Raw genomic sequence first — 18,997 nt, forward strand, 5'->3', positions numbered from 1 at the left:
GGATTCCATGTTGGGTCATATATATAACCTGACACCTAAATTGAATCTTCGAAAACTGCGTCACCAAACTGTGAACTAGCTTCATATATATAACATTATTCTGAGTTTCATATCCGTTGAAACTCAAAACATCACCCCAGTTGAGCTTCAAAACACTTTTTGTGTTTTAAGCATCTTTCACAGCTTCCTATCATCCTATGGTACACTAAAACATCACCGGATCTAGCGTACCCTTAATAAAAAATATTGCGTTCCACGAAACACTAATCCTTCCGGGGAGACCGCTTTGACGATAATTCTTGTTAGTTACATTTCCCTGTAAAAGAATACAAATTAACCCCACCAGACCAGATATGTCTGAACATATGCACAACCACATAATCCGTATAGTAAAATCATGAGCATGAAATGAGTAAGAGTAACCATGAATGGTGTTTGCTACCTCAGTAATATGAATGCTATGGACTCTAATTGTGGAGTTCCAGATTTTCGTCTCTTAATGTAAACATAAGCTGTTTCTTGGAGAGAAAGAATCACTATCTCTAATTCGACAAGCCATCAAAGATTCTATTGACATGATCTACAACATCTATAGTTCGGTGCACACTGGACTAGCTTGACTTGTTCCAAGAGGCACAAGGTCACAAAGGAAGAATCTTAGCCTAGAACCATAAAATCCAAGGATCAAGAGTTCCCAAAAATGTTTCAAAAGTATCATTCACAGTTAAGAACAGAACAAGCCCTAGAGACTACTTACGACTTTACCACTAATCTAACTTCAATTTCAATGTATCATACACAAACGATTTACTGGTATACTCACTACACATCAAGTTTGTGAAAAGTAATCTTTCATTGATACGCATTAAATTTATACTCAAAAAACAAGAAAAAAAGAACCTTTCTGAATATAGTCCACAACAAAAATTGAAACATAAAAATGAAGAACTACATAAACATCTTCGTGGTCAACAAAATCCATTAGGAATTCGATCTTAAAATGTAAAATAAATTGATGAAGTCCGGTGGTTTCTCCAACTTTAGATGTCTCCTAATGCCGAGTGGATCAACCTTAAACCAAAAAGTATAGAAACAAATAATAATTAGGATTTAGCTTCCTATAAACATCTGGTGATATGAAAATTAGTATTTAGTAGTGGCATAAGAGAAAGAAATGTACCAATAGGATGTGATAAAAATGGAGAGTGCTATATGACCAATCTTGTAAACTCGTTTCTTTTGCTCCCATTTATTTGTGTTGTATAACTCTGTCACGTCTGCCAGATGTTCCCTCTTCATGTATCTTTAACCGGATATAACAAAGAGACATTATCAAATTAAATCGGATTGGGTGAACCAATTACCCGGTTGGTTTCGAAAAATGATCAAATGAGTGAGTAATTGTCTAAATTGACTTACAATCTAATGTTGTAGAAAAGGTGGGGAAGAGACAAAACCGCCATGAACCAATGTCCAGTTAAGACATAGTATAAGCAAAGAAGTCCTTGTAAACCAAATTCCGGTAGAACCATGCGGTTTATTTTAGTAGATGCATCGTAAGGGTTTCTGCGATCGAACTCTAAATCCGCCAAACATGTCAACTGCATAAACAAAAAATAAAGCAAAACTTTAAGAAAATTGTTAAGAGAAAATATTTCTTTCTTTAAACAGAGATTTTTTTTTGTTTAAAGGACTATGAATTGATTTTAACAACAAAAATATATTAAGGGAGTTAATTATAAGTTAGGGAAATAAACCTGGTAAATAACGATGATGAGAAGGGTTACGAGAAATAAGAAAGAGATAATCCAATCGAGTAGATCGCCCATCCTCCGCCGTCTTCCGCCGCGTCGCCGCCTTGCTGTGTCTCTCTAACTTAGAAATACGGACGGTGTTTTTGGTCAAAGCTTTGGGAATTGTAAATTGTAGGTATATAATCTGAAATTTACACGGAATATATATAAGAAATTAATTTTATAAAAACTATTAAAACCCCACTGGATCTGGTTGGATAAAGCTACTTATTTGTTCTAATGCAAATTGAACAAATAAGATATTTCAAATTAAAAGCATATTCGGAAGTTTGACATTGGCTTCAACTCCCAATCTTATTTGATATGGGTTGACAAAAATATTTTTGTTTTAATATAATGAAAAATAATATTGTATGCAACTAATGCAAGTAATCAGTAACCAATGATCGTGCCTTTTACGTGCTTGAGCTACATATTTCATCCCTAAGCTACTTTTTTGTTTATCTAGTTAAATCTGTAGAAATTGATTCAAATTAGGAAACCACCATCTTTTTTGTTTTTATTTTACATATATCAGTTTTTGAATAAGAGGAAAACAAAGAAGCTAAAGTAATGTGAATCCTACTCAAATTCAAATAACCTGCGAGCTTTGCCTTGAATGTTTTTAGTTTTTGTTTTTTAAAAACTTATTTCACACCAATTAAAGTTTTTCAAATTTTGGTTTTCCTACAATTTAGGAAAACTTTTTTGTTGTGATCTTATATTCAAGATTTTAGATTTTTAGTTCTCCTAAAATTTAAGGAATCTAGTTTTTACATCCTCTAGATTATTTTTCTCAAAAACCAAAAACCATTTTTTTGGGGTTTCTAAAACAAAAATCTAATTACAAAATCTAAAATTTAAAAACTAAAAACAAAATCCGGAAACCAAATTAAAAAACAGCATCCATTCATGGCCTAAGTAAACTCTATATCCAATGGTTTTGGTTTCATATAAATGCATAAATTTCTTAGCTTAATGTTTTTGGGCGGTGGTCTTATTCTTGACATAAACTAAGTCAACCGACCATGGCATCCCTTATTTGAATAGAAGTAATGAAGTATGAAACAAGAATATTCTTTATGAAAAAGCATATCCGTTTTTAAAAATAATATATAAGGGATAAGTTGACAAAAAAAAAAGAAAAACATATCTATGCATGACCAAAAAATTTAGAGAAATTGCACTAGATAACCTAAAAAAAAACAAAATTAAATATCTAACCTCTAATCCCTCTATTCACTCTCTTTCTCTTCCTATCTCTCTCTAACTTCTTTCTAAAACACTAATTTTTCTTTTTTTTTGGGTTATTCACCTAAATCACCCCAAAATTTACCCAATCTTTTAATGAAAAAATAATATGCTCGATTGCAGTTAGCCAGTTAGGTAAGCAAATAACCGGACCTAGCCAAATCAATCAGAACCGAAAAACATCGGTTTTACATTATAAGGTTCTTCTCCAGTGTAGCAAAATCTTAAATAAAAAAAATGAAAAATAAACCAAACCAATGTAATCTTAACCAAAACATAATAGCTTCCAAGTAAATTAGGTTTCTCCTTAATTGGGTTTCTGTTTAACCAAACTACACCAAAACCAAACGCTCACTAGTATCAAAAGACTCCTAATGAAACAAGTTTCTGTTTACAATTCGGATTTCAATTAAAAATGAAGAAACTCGAATCGTATAAGAATACATTGACAAATATATACACAAATAGACTATAGGTATATAGAATTATATTGTAAGTTATACATTAATACAAAGAAGTGAAACCTATAAGTAAGAAATTGGAGCTAACACAAGTAAATATTATGTGCCACTCCAAGTGTAAAACATACCTAGAACAACACTTGTTATTACTTCAACCGGTTTTGCTGTTCATTGAGCACATACCAAGATGTTCCATATCTTCTTTGTCCTCCTCACGATTCTCCCAATCTTCTGTGCAATGAAAGATTCAATTAAATTCGATGATGAAGGAAGACTCCTTCTCACCGCAATCAGATTGTCTGGTTCCCTTTTCCTCATGTAGAAGCTTCGACTGCCTATTTCACCGATTACTTCGGTTTTCTCCAAACCTATGGATTAGAAAAATCCGTGTCAATGGTTGCTGATTCACATCTAACATCTCTAATGATATATGTCTTGTTCTGTTCCACAATTTGACCTTAATAGTTTGAAAATTTGCAACCATTAACTCGCAGTTCTAAGACTTAAACCGGACTAGATTGAGTTGTGGAGCTTACACTGAATACTAAAATGAGACTGATGCAGCTCAAAGTTAAGATCTCTATTGAGTTCTGGTGTTCGTCTTTCTTTACGGTACTTCTCCACGACCATCTTAATCGTTTCTTCGACATTGCAACTCAATTTAACCAAAGTCCTCACCGGTCCTGGACTTCCTTCTACTGATACATTGATCATCACTTTTGCTGCTTCTCTCTTGTAAACCTGATTTTTGGAATAAAACAAACATAACCATTGAAATTCAGAATCTTTCTACTTCTTTTTCAAGGCAAACTGCTATGCATAAAGGCTCAAGACACAATGGTTAAATTGGACTGTCTCGAATGGGTTAGTTTGTAACATTTTAAATATTTGTGTCAAATTTTAAAAACATCAAGGCATGAAGGACTAAATACTTAATAGAAATGATCTAGGTAACCTGTTGATTAATCGGAGAAGAAGAAGAAGACGGCGAAGAGAATCCAGATAACGACGGAGCTGAAGCGAAAACCTCTGAACGGATCTTCGAGAGGTAAACAATCTGCTCGGGTTCTTCCGGTGGGAGATCTTTCATCTGTGTAGAACAACGCCAATCATCATCATCTTCACTATTGCTGCTTCCATGGAGATTTGGCTCCGAGAAACTTCGACTGAGGATCTTATAAGATTTTGAGCTAATCCTACTAGGAATACGACGGGACGCGTGGTGCTTCGTCGGACGTTTGGTCCTGGGGCTCCGGCCTCGGGTTCCGTCTGTCGCCGTGACTCTTCTCCGGTTAATTGAATCGGACATTTTTAGTAGTTGGGAGGAGGAAGAAGAGGTAAAGGAGGTTTTGTTGGTTGGCGTTGATTTTTTTACACGAATTCTCTATGCCTTACGTTTCTATTTTTTCTGTTTTTTTAATACTTTCAATAATAATTAATAAGGGTCATTAAACGATTTGATTTTTAAAAATAAAGTCCACTTTTTCATATTATCTCGTACTTTCTCCTTCCTACAAATATAGATTTTTTAGAAATTTCACATTTTTTAAGAAATAATATAATGACAATTTTAACTTTTGAACTTTTTAACATATTTTAATGAGTATATTATTTATTGTTGTTTAATAAGGATAAAATAGGTAAACTGTTTTAAATTTGACATTGGAAACACAAAACTTATATCTTTATAGGACAAATTTTTTTTCAAAAAAATTCATCTTTGTGGGACAGCGGGAGTATTATTATAGAAAAAAACATATGAATATTTTAATTACTCGTAGAATAATAATAAAAAAAAATTTCAAATGATACTTAAATATAAAATGAATGTAGCAATTACGAATTTTTAATGCGCATGATGTTTCGAAAAAAGCTAATTTTTACATATTGTTTGATTTCGGTATACACCATCAAACTAAAATATCAAAATAATTCTTGTTTTTAATAACTTACATAATTTAAAGATCCACATAAAAAGAATTAAATTTAAATGTAAAATATGAATTGTTAGATGACGATCGAGAGAGCCAAGAAGAGGACGATAATGACAACCAAGAAAATGAGATTAGATATAACATTTAAGAAGATGAGGTGGACCAATATTAACTGAAAACCTACTACAAAAAATGTGATAATTCTTGATACCAGAGACTGAGAGTGCTCCAAAGTTTAAAACGGCAATAATATATATATTATGAAAAAATGACAACAACATCTTCTGAAGACGAATGAGTGTTGTAGTATTTTATTTTCCTCGCTCCCGAAGTATTAGTATTGATTTCATTTTGATGGCCAAGCCCAAACCATTCGCTATTTTCAAAATTTTGTAATTTTTTTTGTTTATTAAATAAATTAACATGAAGAAGAAAGGATCGTCTGTCGTGGATCTAATAAAAATCGGAAAAAATTGTCCATTGTAGAATTGTTTATGTAACAGTTCTCATAATTTGCAATAAATAATAAATCTAGATGTTAAATTTTTATTTTTAGCATTTTAACCAAAATAAAAAGTTTTGGTGTTTAGTGTCAGTGGCTACAGAAAAAAATTTATCGGGGTCCAATTATATATTAAAAACAAATATTAATATCAAAATATATTTTTCACAGTAATTATTCTAAAGGTTTATTTTATGTCTATAGTAAATTTTTAGTTATTATAAAAAGAACAGCATATATATATATATATATATATATATATATATATGTTAATAGATTGAGTTTTAGCCCAATAACAATAAGAAGAGTTCAAACAAGCTAAATATTACAGAGCACAAGCAATACTTGCGTTGACAATAGATTAATGGGTTCACATTTAATTGTTCTAACAAAATGAACTACAAATAATTGTTCATATAGTTAAGTATCAAATTTAATCGGGGTCAGTTGACCCCGTATCCTACAACATGGGTCCGTCGGTGTTTAGTCTTGATGTGTTAAGAGTGAATGGTATTTTAGATAAAAAAATGCATTTTGAAAAAATGGCAACTATCATGATCGATATTGAATTTCTTATAATTGAGAAATTTCACCTTAAAGAACAAGGAATCAAAGCGAAGCACATGATATTTGTGAATTAGTTTTACGTGATTTTTTATTTATCGTCCATGTATTCATTTTAATTTGTATCTTTTTATTTAAAATTTTGACTATTCTCTTCGTACATCAAATTTATAAACATTTTTCGTACAATATATATATATATATATATATATATATATATATATATATATATATATTTAATAGACTGATTACTTCTATTAAACATAATCTAGTATTACTATATATAATTTTTTTGTTGATACTCTTTTCCAGTCATATGTATCATGATCTACTTTTATTATTATTTGAGTGATTACTTTGTATCCACGGATGGATTGGTAGAGTCTCTTACTTTTAGAATAAATTTCTCTACTTGGTTTTTAAGTGAAGATGAAGTTTCTTAGCAGCGGCGCATCGGTTTAGGGTGGGTTAGGGACAAGGGAGGTCACTTCTTATGCTGGGATTACGTTTCAATTGATTTAGTCAGTGAAGCTAACGTATGAGCTGGATGGGACGAGCATTACCATGCATTAAGTGCTTGGCACTTATAAATGGCGTGCCGTCCCGATCGTATTGACAACGATATAAAAGCAGCCAAGAAAAAACGCATGTGCTATTCTTATTATGTCGATGCTGCCTTGACCTATATGAGAGATTTTCTTGCATGCGTTCATTGTCCCAAAAAGTAAGTCACTTAATTCTTATGTTAAAGTTTTATTTAGCTGTTTTGCGTTTTTACTATTATTGTTGCATAACTCAGTATTTTGTTTGGTTGCTTGGCTGTTTTAAGGTTAAGCACGACGTAATCATTACGCCAAAGAATCGGAGTAACCACACTGCTATTCAGATGATGGAAAATGGGGTTTTGTTTTCTAGCGATGCTCAGTACATCATCATGTCACACAGCTCAGTTGACAACATGGTTGGCAGATGGTTTTCAGGGGAGTTCATCACACAAATAAAGGGCGGAACCCTTTCAAGACTATCAGATTAAGATTATGCTCAGGTACCATCGGTTTTGTTTTCCACAACAACGGGGGCAGTAGGAGTTATAGTTTCTTTCCCATATGAAGTTTACTCGTATTTAAAGAACCTCGAGAAGAAGATGAGGTTGGCGAGAAAGGCAAGGAAAGATTTTGTCCAGTTTAAGGCTCACGACTGCATTGGACTAAAAGATGATTCGCACTAGCATTTCATTGATGGAGACTTTCTTGAGTCTTTTATGATTCTGTCTATGGAAGATCAGTTGGAAATTGCTAATGACATGAACATCAATGTTCAGACCCGGCGTACCACACAATCAAGTGAAACCATGGCTTAGGGCATTAAAGTAGAGAGAACATATTTTAGAAAAAAAAATTAAAGGTATTTTATGTTTAAAAAGACATTTTTATAAATTCATTTTTTGTTGAGCTTTTTTTTCATCATATTTAGTGCACTTTAAGCCTTTAAGTTAATTAAATGTCTTGTTAATGAATTTAGTTTAGTAAAACTTTGGGTTTAAAAAAATAAATCCTTAAATTGCTTGTAAAATGGAAGACTTTATAACAAAATCAAAAATCAAAGACTTTCTAAGGTATGGTACTTAGACTTTAATTACAAAATAATAAAAAAAAAACTTTGCTTTGATTAGTCAAGTAAATGGATTGGCTTTGAAATCAATTGAAAAAACTATGGTTGAAAAGCTCGATTACATGAATTTGATGAATGATTACAAAGTCTAAATAGAGAGGTATATTTAAAAAATCTAATCTTTTTTTTTTTACAAAATGCTTATGAAATAAAAAAATGTTCTATAAAGTTTTAGTAGAACCTTTATACAGTAAAACCTCTATAAATTAATAATGTCGGGACCATGATATTTTATAATTTATGGTGATATTAATTCATCTATAAATTAATATGTATTAATCTATAGAAAGTTTTTTTTCAATTGGGAAAACTGTTTTTTTTTAAATACGAGCTAAAGCAATGTAATCTAAATAAAATTAATGTTTTGGATATTATAAATTTTATAGTTTTAGACTTAATCACTTGATATTTCGAAAAGAAAATAATTTCTTTTGACAATGAATAACAACGCTTTTAGAATTCACATATACAAACGATATACATATATTAAAATTCACAAATAGTGACATCCATTGTATTTTAAAAACCTATACGACTATTAAAAAAAAAATTATGCATATTCAAAATTTGAAAACTTACACCAACTTTTGGCTATTTTATGAAAAACACAAAAACTATTAATATATATATATACATGTGCAAATTTACATGATTATTAATTTATGATATTATTTGGCCTATATTTTTACATAAGAATTTCAAAAAACTTATTGTCTTATTATCTTATCGAATTTTGTTATTTTTGCATTGACCCGACTCGGAACCGGCAAAATTTATTAATTTATCGTGTTTAATAATTTATCAAGTATTAATTTATAGAAGTTCTACTGTATATTAATATTATTTGTGATTTTGCAAAAAAAAAATTATAGGGCATTCGAACATGCGGACCGGCCCTGTCAATGTTCTTACATTGAAGCACATTCTTAAATATCTCGCCCTATTTCATTAGCGGGTGAGTTCATTGTATCTTAAAACTTATGAATCCTGAACTTCAAGTCAAATTCTCCATGTCTGCAGGGTCGGAGACTCTTGACTAGTTTGATGAAAAGGTAAGCAGAGCGTCTCATATGATCTGAGAACACAGTTGATTTTGTGTGTTTCATTCAGACATTGCAAAAGCGGTTTGTCATTGACTTTTTATTTGGATGTCTTAGGTTGACCAAATTCTGCAGGGTCGGAGACTCTTGACTTTTGAGTTCGATGAAAAGGTAAGCATAACGTCTCATATGACGTGAGGACACAGTTGCAATTTTGTGTGTTTCATTCCTGTTTTCAAGACATTCCAAAAGCGGTTTGTTCTTTCTTGTTTTGTCATTGACTTTTTTATATGGATGTCTTAGGTTGACCAATTCCTCTACAAACAGAAGCGAGGAGGACATGAGACAGACTGTCTGCATTCTCATTATGTTACGCTAAGTTGCTAATGGTTGGTGCTTGTTAAGTGGTGATGCAAACTTATGGATTTGATGTTTAAGTGCTTATATGGCTGCCTCCTTTCTGATAAAATAGTATTTAAGACTTGGATAAACGTGTGTTTATCACGTTGTGTTGCTCTAGTATCTCTTTGAAGTTTTCATCCACGTATCTAACTTGGGCAAAAACCGAGGCCAAAGGAGGTACAGGCAAAGCTAAGAATGGAGGAAGCACTCTATGCCTAATTTAGGTGATGAGTGATTTCAGGAATATAAACCGGAACCAAATTGAACAATTATAATCCAAACATGTGCGTTTTAATTTACCATCTTCTGTCTGGACCTAATTTTGGTTCTTTCTGCTCTGCCTGAGAAAGGAGCAGTGATGTTGACCGCAACATGATCTTTGGATATTGACTTTTTATTGATCTTGCATTGAAACAAGCTGTTTCTTTGCTGCTTGGGAATGTATCTCAAAAGCATTTTTAACCCTAGGCTTAGATTTCTCCTTACGGCTGTGTGAAGAGGAAGAAAAATCACCAATAGCTCCATCAAAGAACATCTTTAATATAGCTTTTTGATCACAGGGAACCACTCTCGATCCACAGAGAACTCAATTAGCCATTTGAACTGTATTAATGGCAAAACCTTAGACATAACAGCATCCTGATCGTACCCAGCTTCAAACACAAGAACCTTCCAATCTACTGCAGGGACAAATATGGTTTTGAAAAACCGAGAGAAAAAGGCTAGTAAAGTAAAGGGAACAACAACTCCTGTAATATAAATCACATAACCGAGGGATATATGAAAAAGTGAGAAGACACAAAGAGTCCAACCAAGTTATTCTGCGTATCTTCCCATGACCAATAATATTAACGGTGCAACCGGAGATGTGTCCAACAGCATAAAGGGACAACACTGCTTGCTCTGATGCATAAAATTCAGAGACATTGAATGTTTAAAACATCAACTTGACCAATTGTTCCGTAATAGCATGTCCACAAACAAACTTTTGCGGAACCAAATCCGGTCGAATCACTAAACCAATAGCATTTTGCAATCTAAAAATGTGGTACTAAAAGCACAAGATGGATCCTTTTACAGTATATCAATCATCCAATGTGAGAGGACTATGGAATTGAAAACAAGACTTTAAAAGAGATCAATTAGTTCTTATCTTTTCAATGAACAAAGGAGGAAGATGAGTTACGGACCTTAGGGAATTGTCAAGAGAAACAAACTTCTTTTATATCCTCAAACCTAGAACCAAGATGTTCTGTTCTATAAGTTTGATCTTCGAAAACTTCAGCTCTTTTTTCAGCTTTTGTCCTGTTTTGTTTCTTAACTATTTGACAGGACGAGTTGTGGAGCTTGCTTGGTCAAAACTGATTTAGAAGAAATATGGCAGATCCAAGGGTGGATTCTAGTTAATTACCTTCTTGTTGACAAGACTGATCTGAAAAAACAAGTACACACACATAAGATTCTGAGAAGACTATAAACCATGTAGTCAATTCTGTAGAACATGAACGGCATATGTATTACTTACATTATTTAGCCCGTTGGCTGATTAAGAAACGTAACACAATACCAGAATAACAACCACACCTTCTACTAACAGTAAATAAACGACCCTCCATGTATTTGACAAGACAGCTTTAATCCTCCATGCAATCCCATTGCTCTTGATCCGAAAATTCACCCTGTAAAAAGAATCACATACACTTCTTTCATATATACAGTTCAAGAATCAATAAGAGGGGGATCAAATAATAATAATAAAAGTCATACCAGCACATGAAGACCAAAACCCTCAAAACAGTCTCTGATGGTCTTATCCAATAAATCATACACATCAAAGCATTGATGCCATATCTTATCAATGCTAGTATGCAACTCCTGCAAGGAGCCTTCTTGCCTCGCTCCCTCTCCCTTTGCCAAAATGTAGGCTCTCAGAATGCGGTCTATATAATCCACCGAATCTACCCTAGAGAACAAACGATACATTCTTCTAAGGTCATCCATGAGACTCTCATCCATTAATAGCTTAAAACCATCTTCAAGAAACAAGCGTGAGCCTCGAGGAGCTGACTCTCTAAGACTTTCATTTGTCGTGACCGGCAAGATGCAAAGAAGTAATAATGCTCCTCGCATTTTTTCTCTTCCGCAAGGAAACTCCCCTGCAACAAACAATCACCAGAAGAATAGCTTTCATTTTCAGGGTTTAGGAAGGAACGCCTAAAAAAATAAAATGAAAACGCTAAGTACCTCGACATATTTCAAGTAGTGGGAAATGTCGGACCGCTGCAGGACTAGCTCTGCTTCCTCGGCGTAAAACTTAGAAGTGGAATCAAGAAAAGGGTTCTTATACACATCTGGCCACTGCCCACGGAACATGTCCATAAGATTCTTTAGGAGACCACTAGTGTTGTTAGCAGCCTTGCCTAATCTGGTAGACAAACATAACACAAAATGCAAGGGAAAGAGTGAGTAGATCGAGACTGGAACGGTTAAGGAAAGAAGAGACTCCTCTTACTTACATACTAACCTTTCATCAGTGATGAGTCCTAAAATGCCGGTAATAACTTGATCTTGAAGTTGAGGGGCCGTGGAGAGTTGCTTATGGAAAAGCTTCTGGCCCACGTCCCACAATGTCAACCCATTAAGAGTCTGATACATGGTACGTCAGACACAAGCATCATCTTCCTTTTAAAGTCTAGCCAGCAATTGTACACGAGTGGCAAGAAAACAGAGGGATCACTGCCACTGCTTTGCTTTTCTAAAGACTGTATAACCTCAGCAATGTGTGGCTCACACTCATGCTGGACAAGATCGAAAATCAGTTCTACTTGTCGAGGATCGCCAAAGCAAGCACGCTTAACAGCTCTAAAAATCGTATTGAAACAGAGAACGCCAGGCTTCTTGTATTCATCATCTAAGATGATTTTGATCGCTGGCTTTAGCAAGTCCCAAGCTTTTGCTAAGTATCCTTCTTTTCTGTCTCGTCTAACTAATTTGGATGATATCAAAACATGAAATCAATCGACGAACAGAAAAATCACAAAATAAAAAAAAAACGTACCTTTAACAAGAGCGGGATCCAGGTAAATAGCAGGAGGCTCCCTCGCCTGGGATATAGGAAGGCAGGAGAGGTTTTCATCGCTTAAGGTATAAGGAAGACGATAAGAATTGCCCTCTGCTCCTCCATCATCCGGTGAGTGGTGAAAGAGCTTCGGCGACTTCGCGGAGGATAAAGAGTCGGGGCTGAGCGAGCGTTTCATCATAATCCAATCGTGAATCAATAGACACTGGAAATGCGATTCAATGGAGGACGGCGATTCTATATATCCCCAATTCGCAATCAGTAAGGACGGCGATCGATTTTTTGACGGAAGGAGGAAGACGGGATTAACTAACCCTAGCAAGGAGGAAGACGAGATTGAGGATACAACTTTTAAGTCAAAAGCCCATTAAAGTACGATGACATTGTTCTCTCTTATCAAATTCTTAAATATTTTCTATATACTAAACTTAAATATATTTATAACTAGAAAATATTTTTTGTGTATAGAAAATATTCCAAACCTCTCCAAATAAATATTTTTGATTATTTCTTTCTTTTCTTCTATCATTCATGTACAATTGGAACGTTTAGTCTTTTACCTTTATTTATAATAATAATATATAGTTTCTGGTTTGCTTATATAAATTATATAGTTTATATATTTTTTGGTAAGTTTTATGTTAAACCGCTATTACAACCGCTTTTACTAAAGGTATTTTCAAAGACTCCCAATTTTTTTTTAAAAAAACTAGGATATGACCCGCGGGTTAAAATATTTAATTAATTTTATAATTTTATTTTAAGCTGATGAATTTATTGTATTTATTTTGTATGTTTTTTGGTCCTTTTTATATGTAAAAATTTCAAAAATCTAGGATTTAACCGGGACAATATTTTATTTATATATATAGCAATATTAGATTTTGGTATTTTGTTATTTAGTATTAAAGTTATATGAATTAAACTTTTGGTATTTTTAGATTTAACATGTATAACATATGTAATTGAATAATTTAGTATTGCAATTACACATTTGGACGGAGATTAAAACTTATAAAAACTTAAAATGTTGGATTTTTACAATAAATTTTATCTAGTATTAAAGTTATATGATTATACTTTTTGGTTTTTAAGATTTAACCCATAAAACAGATGTAATTTAGTAACTCAATTACACATTTAGAGATTGACCCGTGTGACATTAGTGAAATCAGAATTTAGATATAAAATTTACATTTACAGAATTTAGTAAATTTATAACGCTCTGACCACCATCTCTCTAAATTGGCCCACGTCCTCTCTCGGCCCGTGGGCCCACCCGTGTCTGACGGTCGGTCCGCTACATTCGGGAGGTTTTAAAGACTTGTTTACCGACCCTACAAATCACCACATGATCTTTCCATGTGTTTTGTCCTCACTCACAAAGTTTCGACTATCACTTCCCGGAAGGTCACCCATCCTGAAACTACTCCAGCCCAAGCACGCTTAACTGTGGAGTTCTCTCAAGACAGTTGACCGAAGAGATAAGTGCACTCTGGTGACATAGGTGGTCAAATCAATTCTTTTAAACATCTCCGCATGCACCACCATAATTCTGAAATCGGGGTGTTACAATTCACCCCCACTAACAATTGTGGGTTAGATTTTCAGTCTCTATCAATAAACTCCAAAAAATTCTTTTTCGAAGATCTTCAGAGTGTCATAGCTTCGAGCCGCTACGAAGCTCTTCCAAAAGAATATTCTCCTAATACATGTCTACTACATGAAAATCAAAAGAGAAAATTCATCTCTAAAGAAATACAAACATAAAATCAAAGAAAATATAACGAACTTCTCCAATGACCAAACCTAGTCCAAAATGAAGAAATCTATATAGCACAATGCTAGCTAAAATAAAAATAACATGAGTACAGATCTTAAACCGGCTTAATGTTGGAGAATAGATCGTTCGAGGTTAGGAGTAAAACCTTACGAGATTTGTGTAGAGAGTTTTTCTCTTGATTTGTCAAAACAAATGTGTTAGTTGAATCTGTGTTTTCATCAGTAGCATCTGCCAAACAATAAACCTTGTTAAAACTTTTTAATAATATTTTTCATATAATATTAAAAATAGAATATTTAAAATTATTTGTAAAGAAAAATATTGTAAGAGCAAATTCAAGATACAATTTTTCTAGTATTTTCTGCCTTTTTGTTTAAACTAACAATGAAATAGGTTAAGAGATATTCAAGTATTGGTTTTTGTGTTCCAACATGTATCTTTATCTTCTTAGTAATTTTCATATGATCTACGGTAGATAAAGTCATATAAGACTCTAAAAAGTCTCCAGCAATGAAATGTTTAGCACGAGCATTTTGCTAGTCTCATCTTCGTCTCGTGGTCCTCTAAATACTAGTAGACTGTAAATAGAATGAATATATAACTTTAACTGTCCAAGTTACTGTAGAAAAGATAATTGATACTTGTACTTGAGCATAATCTTTATATGATAGTTTTGAGAGGGTTCTACCTTTATTTATGTTATAAACTCCCTAGAATACATTGGCCAACCACCATGTTGTTAAGTCTGCTATGTGATATGATGATATATCGAGCATCACTAACAACAAAACTTTATTATCAATCATTTGAATGGTTGTATGGTTACTCCATCTCTGACGCAATGACAATATCTAATTACAACATAATTTAACCTTTAACAAACAAGAAAATAATTAAACAAAATATCCTAATATGGACTCCAAAACAATTAAATAAAACCTTCATATAAGAGGTTAGTAGCTTACCTTTTGTGACAAGGAGTACATACAAACAAATTTATTTTCCAAATCTCACAGTTCAAAGATAGTACACGATTAGCAGTCGGCGATGCAAATGATATTTTAGATTTAGCTGTCCATATTTACTTAAATGGTCCAATCTTTTTTTTGTTTTGAAAAAATAAAAATGGTCCAATCTTAGAACTAATCAGTCTCACAAAATCTTTAGCAACCTAATTTTAAAGAAGTAGCGAATCATAAATTTGAAAAAGATAATAGCACATATAATGAAATAAGAAGATGTTTATAAATTTGATGTACTAAGAGATAAATCAAACTAAAAAAAACAAAAAGATGCAAATTGTAATGAATACATTGACAATAGAGAAAAAATCACATAAAAATAATTTACAAATATCATGAGCTACGTTTTGATTCTAGTTCTTTAAGGTGAAATTTCTCAATTATAAGAAATTCATATCGATCATGATGCAAATGTATTAAGAATATTGGTTTGATGGCATATAGTTGTCATCTTTTCAAAATGCATTCTTTATCTAAAATATCATTCATTCTAACACTAAACACACAAGTGTGTTTTTTTTGGGTTGAAATGCTAATTTATTTAGTAAGCAAAACAAATTTGACAATATATTGAAAATAGTTTAGCTGGAACGGTTTGGCCATCAAAATGAAATCAATCGAACTAAGCAGAGCAAAACTTTGTAACTTGACAGATCTCAACATAAACATTAAGGAAATATTTTTACAAAATGGCCATAAAATCAAATATAAATTAGTATAGATGTTCAACTAGTATACCGAAATCAAACTATATTGGAACATCTTGGTATTTGCTCAATGAACAGCAGAATCGGTTGAAGTAATAGCAAGTATTGTTCTATGTATGTTTTACACTTCGAGTTGTAGATAATATTTACTTGTCTTAGCTCCAATTTATTACTATAGGTTTCACTTCTTAGTACTACTGTATAACTTACAACATAGATCAATATACATATAGTCTGTTTATGTATATATTTGTCAATGTATTTTTTTATGATTCGAGTTGGCATATATATCATCACATAATATCATCCTCTCTTGGAAAATTGAGTGACGTCCCAACACAATAGTATGAGAGATTCGCACCAACAAACCGAGAACTGACTATTGATAGGCCAACTTCATGTTCCTCCAACTTAAATGATGACGATATGTTAGATTCTCTTTGTGTAGAAGTATGTGGTGTGTTTTCATCTGTTGCTTTTTTTCAACAATGATAGCACATGATTGTGTTTCTTCATAGTGACATATCCGTCTAACACATGATGCCATCATACTCTTGCAAGATTTCGCAATATCTCTCAATGTGCAAAATACAAATCCATCGTTCCTAATAACTACAACACTGTCCAATTTAAACATTCAAATCAGAATTAGATTAACCAAGAATATCCATTATCCACATATATTAAAAACTATCCAAATATGAAACAAAAGAGAGAAAAAGTTAGCTTACCTATCTTTCAAGTAATCACATTGAAACGGACATGCATCAACAATATTTGTGCTGCAGCATCTTGTTCTTGTAAAGAATTACACTTGGCATGACACTTGTTGAGAAAAACACAGCATTCGAAGTGACCTCCCTGGTCCCTAACCCACCCTAAACCGATGCACCGCTGCTGAAAAACTTCATCTTCACTTAAAAACATGTCGAGAAAGCTGTTCTAAAAGTAAGAGATTCTACTAATCCATCCGTGGATACAAAGTAATCACTAAAAAAATAAGTAGATCATGATACATCTTACTGGAAAAGCGTATCAAAAAAGAAATTATATATAGTAATACTAGATTATGTTTAATAGAAGTAATCAGTCTATTAAAAATATAAATATTTTGTACTAAAAATGTTTATAAATTTGATGTACGAAGAGAATAATCAAAATTTTAAATAAAAAGATACAAATTAAAATGAATACATGGACAATAAAAAAAAATCACATAAAAGTAATTCATAAATATCATGTGCTTCGCTTTGATTCCTTGTTCTTTAAGGTGAAAATTTCTCAATTATAAGAAATTCAATATCGATTATGATAGTTGCCATTTTTTCAAAACCATTATTTATCTAAAATACCATTCACTCTAAGACATCAAGACTAACCACCGACGGCCCATGTTGTAGGATACGGGTTCAACTGACCCCGGTTCAATTTGATACTTAACTATATGAACAATTATTTGTAATTCATTTTGTTAGAGCAGTTAAATGTGAACCCATTAATCTATTGTTAACACAAGTAATGATTGTGCTCTGTAATATTTAACTTGTTTGAATAAGAATTATTGGGCTAAAACTCAATCTATTAACATATATACGATGTTCTTTTTATAATAACTAAAAATTTACTACCATGTCTAGTCCACCTTCTGCCGTAACCACAAAATTGAAAATGTTTGCAAGTGACTTCCTCAAGTTATAAATCTTATTTTTGAGTTGGGCGATAGAAGGTTTGCACATAATCTTTGGCTTCAAATGGTTACAAAAGCCAGACAGGTCGCCAGAAGAAGACATATCCTTTTTAAAGTTTTCCTTAGGATCGCCAGAAGTCTTGTAAAAGCTGAAAATCTCTTGAAGTATTACTAACGCATCATCTTCAGTGAATATCGTCTCATTCACCACATTTGCTTTTGATACCCTAGCTGGCTTACTTCTAACTGGAGGAGTATTATCATTCATCACAGCATAAGCCCTCTTCTTTCCCGGCCCTCCAGAGGCCTATTTTCAGGCAACCAAATTTGTAAAAAAACATCAAAGACATGACGAAAGCAAACAAAAACTAGTGAAAACATACAGCAGAATTTTCAGCTTTAGTGAGTGTTTCGCTAATTTCTTCAGGATTCAGGGGACTTCTCATATGCTGTGTGGCCCTATTACGAGTCATTGGCTTAGCACCAGAAGAACAGCGCATTGGCCTGTAAGAAATCAGAATGACATAGTATTTTATTTTGTTTCAACAACTCGGGAATTAGAAGAAATTGCCAGGACTAAACAAAAATAAATTCAAACAGACATACCTAGATGATTCTTCTTCTTCACGCTCGTGTCTCTTGCTGTCTCCATCTCTCTTCTTCATATCTTCTTTGGGTGACCGTATAGGAAGACTCTTTCGCCGTGCAGGTGGCATTATCGATCTCTGAAGATTTGTATACCTGCACGACGAAAGAGTCTTCCGGCAAACAGATGCCACAAATGGGTTTGCATAAGAGGATACAACTTTAAGTCAAAAGCCCACTAATTGCAACCATAATATAAAATAGTACGATGACATTGTTCTCTCTTATCAAATTCATAAATATTTTCTATATCTTAACTAAACTTAAATATATTTATAACTAGAAAATATTTTTTGTGTATAGAAAATATTCCAAACCACTCCAAATATATATTTTTAATTCTTTCTTCTATCATTCATTTACAATTGGAACTTTTGACTCTTTTACCTTTATTTATAATAATAATATATATTTTTTGGTTTGCTTATATAAATTATACTAGGTCCGGACCCGCAC

At 32.8% G+C, this 18,997-nt stretch overlaps 3 protein-coding genes across 5 annotated transcripts; all 3 read right to left on the minus strand.

Annotated features, from left to right (window-relative positions):
• Positions 1 to 834: 834 nt before the first annotated feature.
• Positions 835 to 2,130, minus strand: LOC9308713 (protein cornichon homolog 5). Of its 2 annotated transcripts, none has more exons than XM_002874700.2 (4): positions 1,758 to 2,130; positions 1,420 to 1,601; positions 1,181 to 1,303; positions 835 to 1,071 (listed from the first exon to the last, which is right to left on the minus strand). In XM_002874700.2, exons 1-4 carry the CDS (start codon positions 1,827 to 1,829, stop codon positions 1,041 to 1,043), a joined length of 408 nt encoding a protein of 135 aa, XP_002874746.1. In that variant the 5' UTR covers positions 1,830 to 2,130; the 3' UTR covers positions 835 to 1,040. The 2 variants fall into 2 exon arrangements, with proteins under 2 accessions (XP_002874746.1, XP_020877743.1); XM_021022084.1 differs by having other exon boundaries at positions 835 to 1,112; positions 1,145 to 1,303; positions 1,758 to 1,851.
• LOC9310814 (uncharacterized protein At4g22758) lies at positions 1,879 to 4,896 on the minus strand. 2 transcript variants are annotated; one of them, XM_021022062.1, is made up of 4 exons: positions 4,461 to 4,896; positions 4,042 to 4,246; positions 3,634 to 3,873; positions 1,879 to 1,938 (listed from the first exon to the last, which is right to left on the minus strand). In XM_021022062.1, the coding sequence occupies exons 1-3, from the start codon at positions 4,812 to 4,814 to the stop codon at positions 3,674 to 3,676; spliced, it is 759 nt and encodes a 252-aa protein (XP_020877721.1). In that variant the 5' UTR covers positions 4,815 to 4,896; the 3' UTR covers positions 1,879 to 1,938; positions 3,634 to 3,673. The 2 variants fall into 2 exon arrangements, with proteins under 2 accessions (XP_020877721.1, XP_020877720.1); XM_021022061.1 differs by lacking the exon at positions 1,879 to 1,938 and having other exon boundaries at positions 3,475 to 3,873.
• Positions 4,897 to 10,522: 5,626 nt separating this feature from the next.
• Positions 10,523 to 13,077, minus strand: LOC9310815 (cullin-like protein 5). Its single transcript, XM_021022027.1, is given in 8 exon segments — positions 10,523 to 11,050; positions 11,144 to 11,297; positions 11,386 to 11,663; positions 11,666 to 11,774; positions 11,863 to 12,043; positions 12,143 to 12,275; positions 12,278 to 12,604; positions 12,677 to 13,077. Coding segments are annotated over 7 exon segments (1,275 nt in total). The 5' UTR covers positions 12,879 to 13,077; the 3' UTR covers positions 10,523 to 11,050; positions 11,144 to 11,252.
• Between the last annotated feature and the right edge of the window lie 5,920 nt (positions 13,078 to 18,997).

This window comes from Arabidopsis lyrata (genome assembly GCF_000004255.2).
Source record: "Arabidopsis lyrata subsp. lyrata unplaced genomic scaffold ARALYscaffold_6, whole genome shotgun sequence".
In the NCBI taxonomy this organism is placed as follows: Eukaryota; Viridiplantae; Streptophyta; class Magnoliopsida; order Brassicales; family Brassicaceae; genus Arabidopsis; species Arabidopsis lyrata.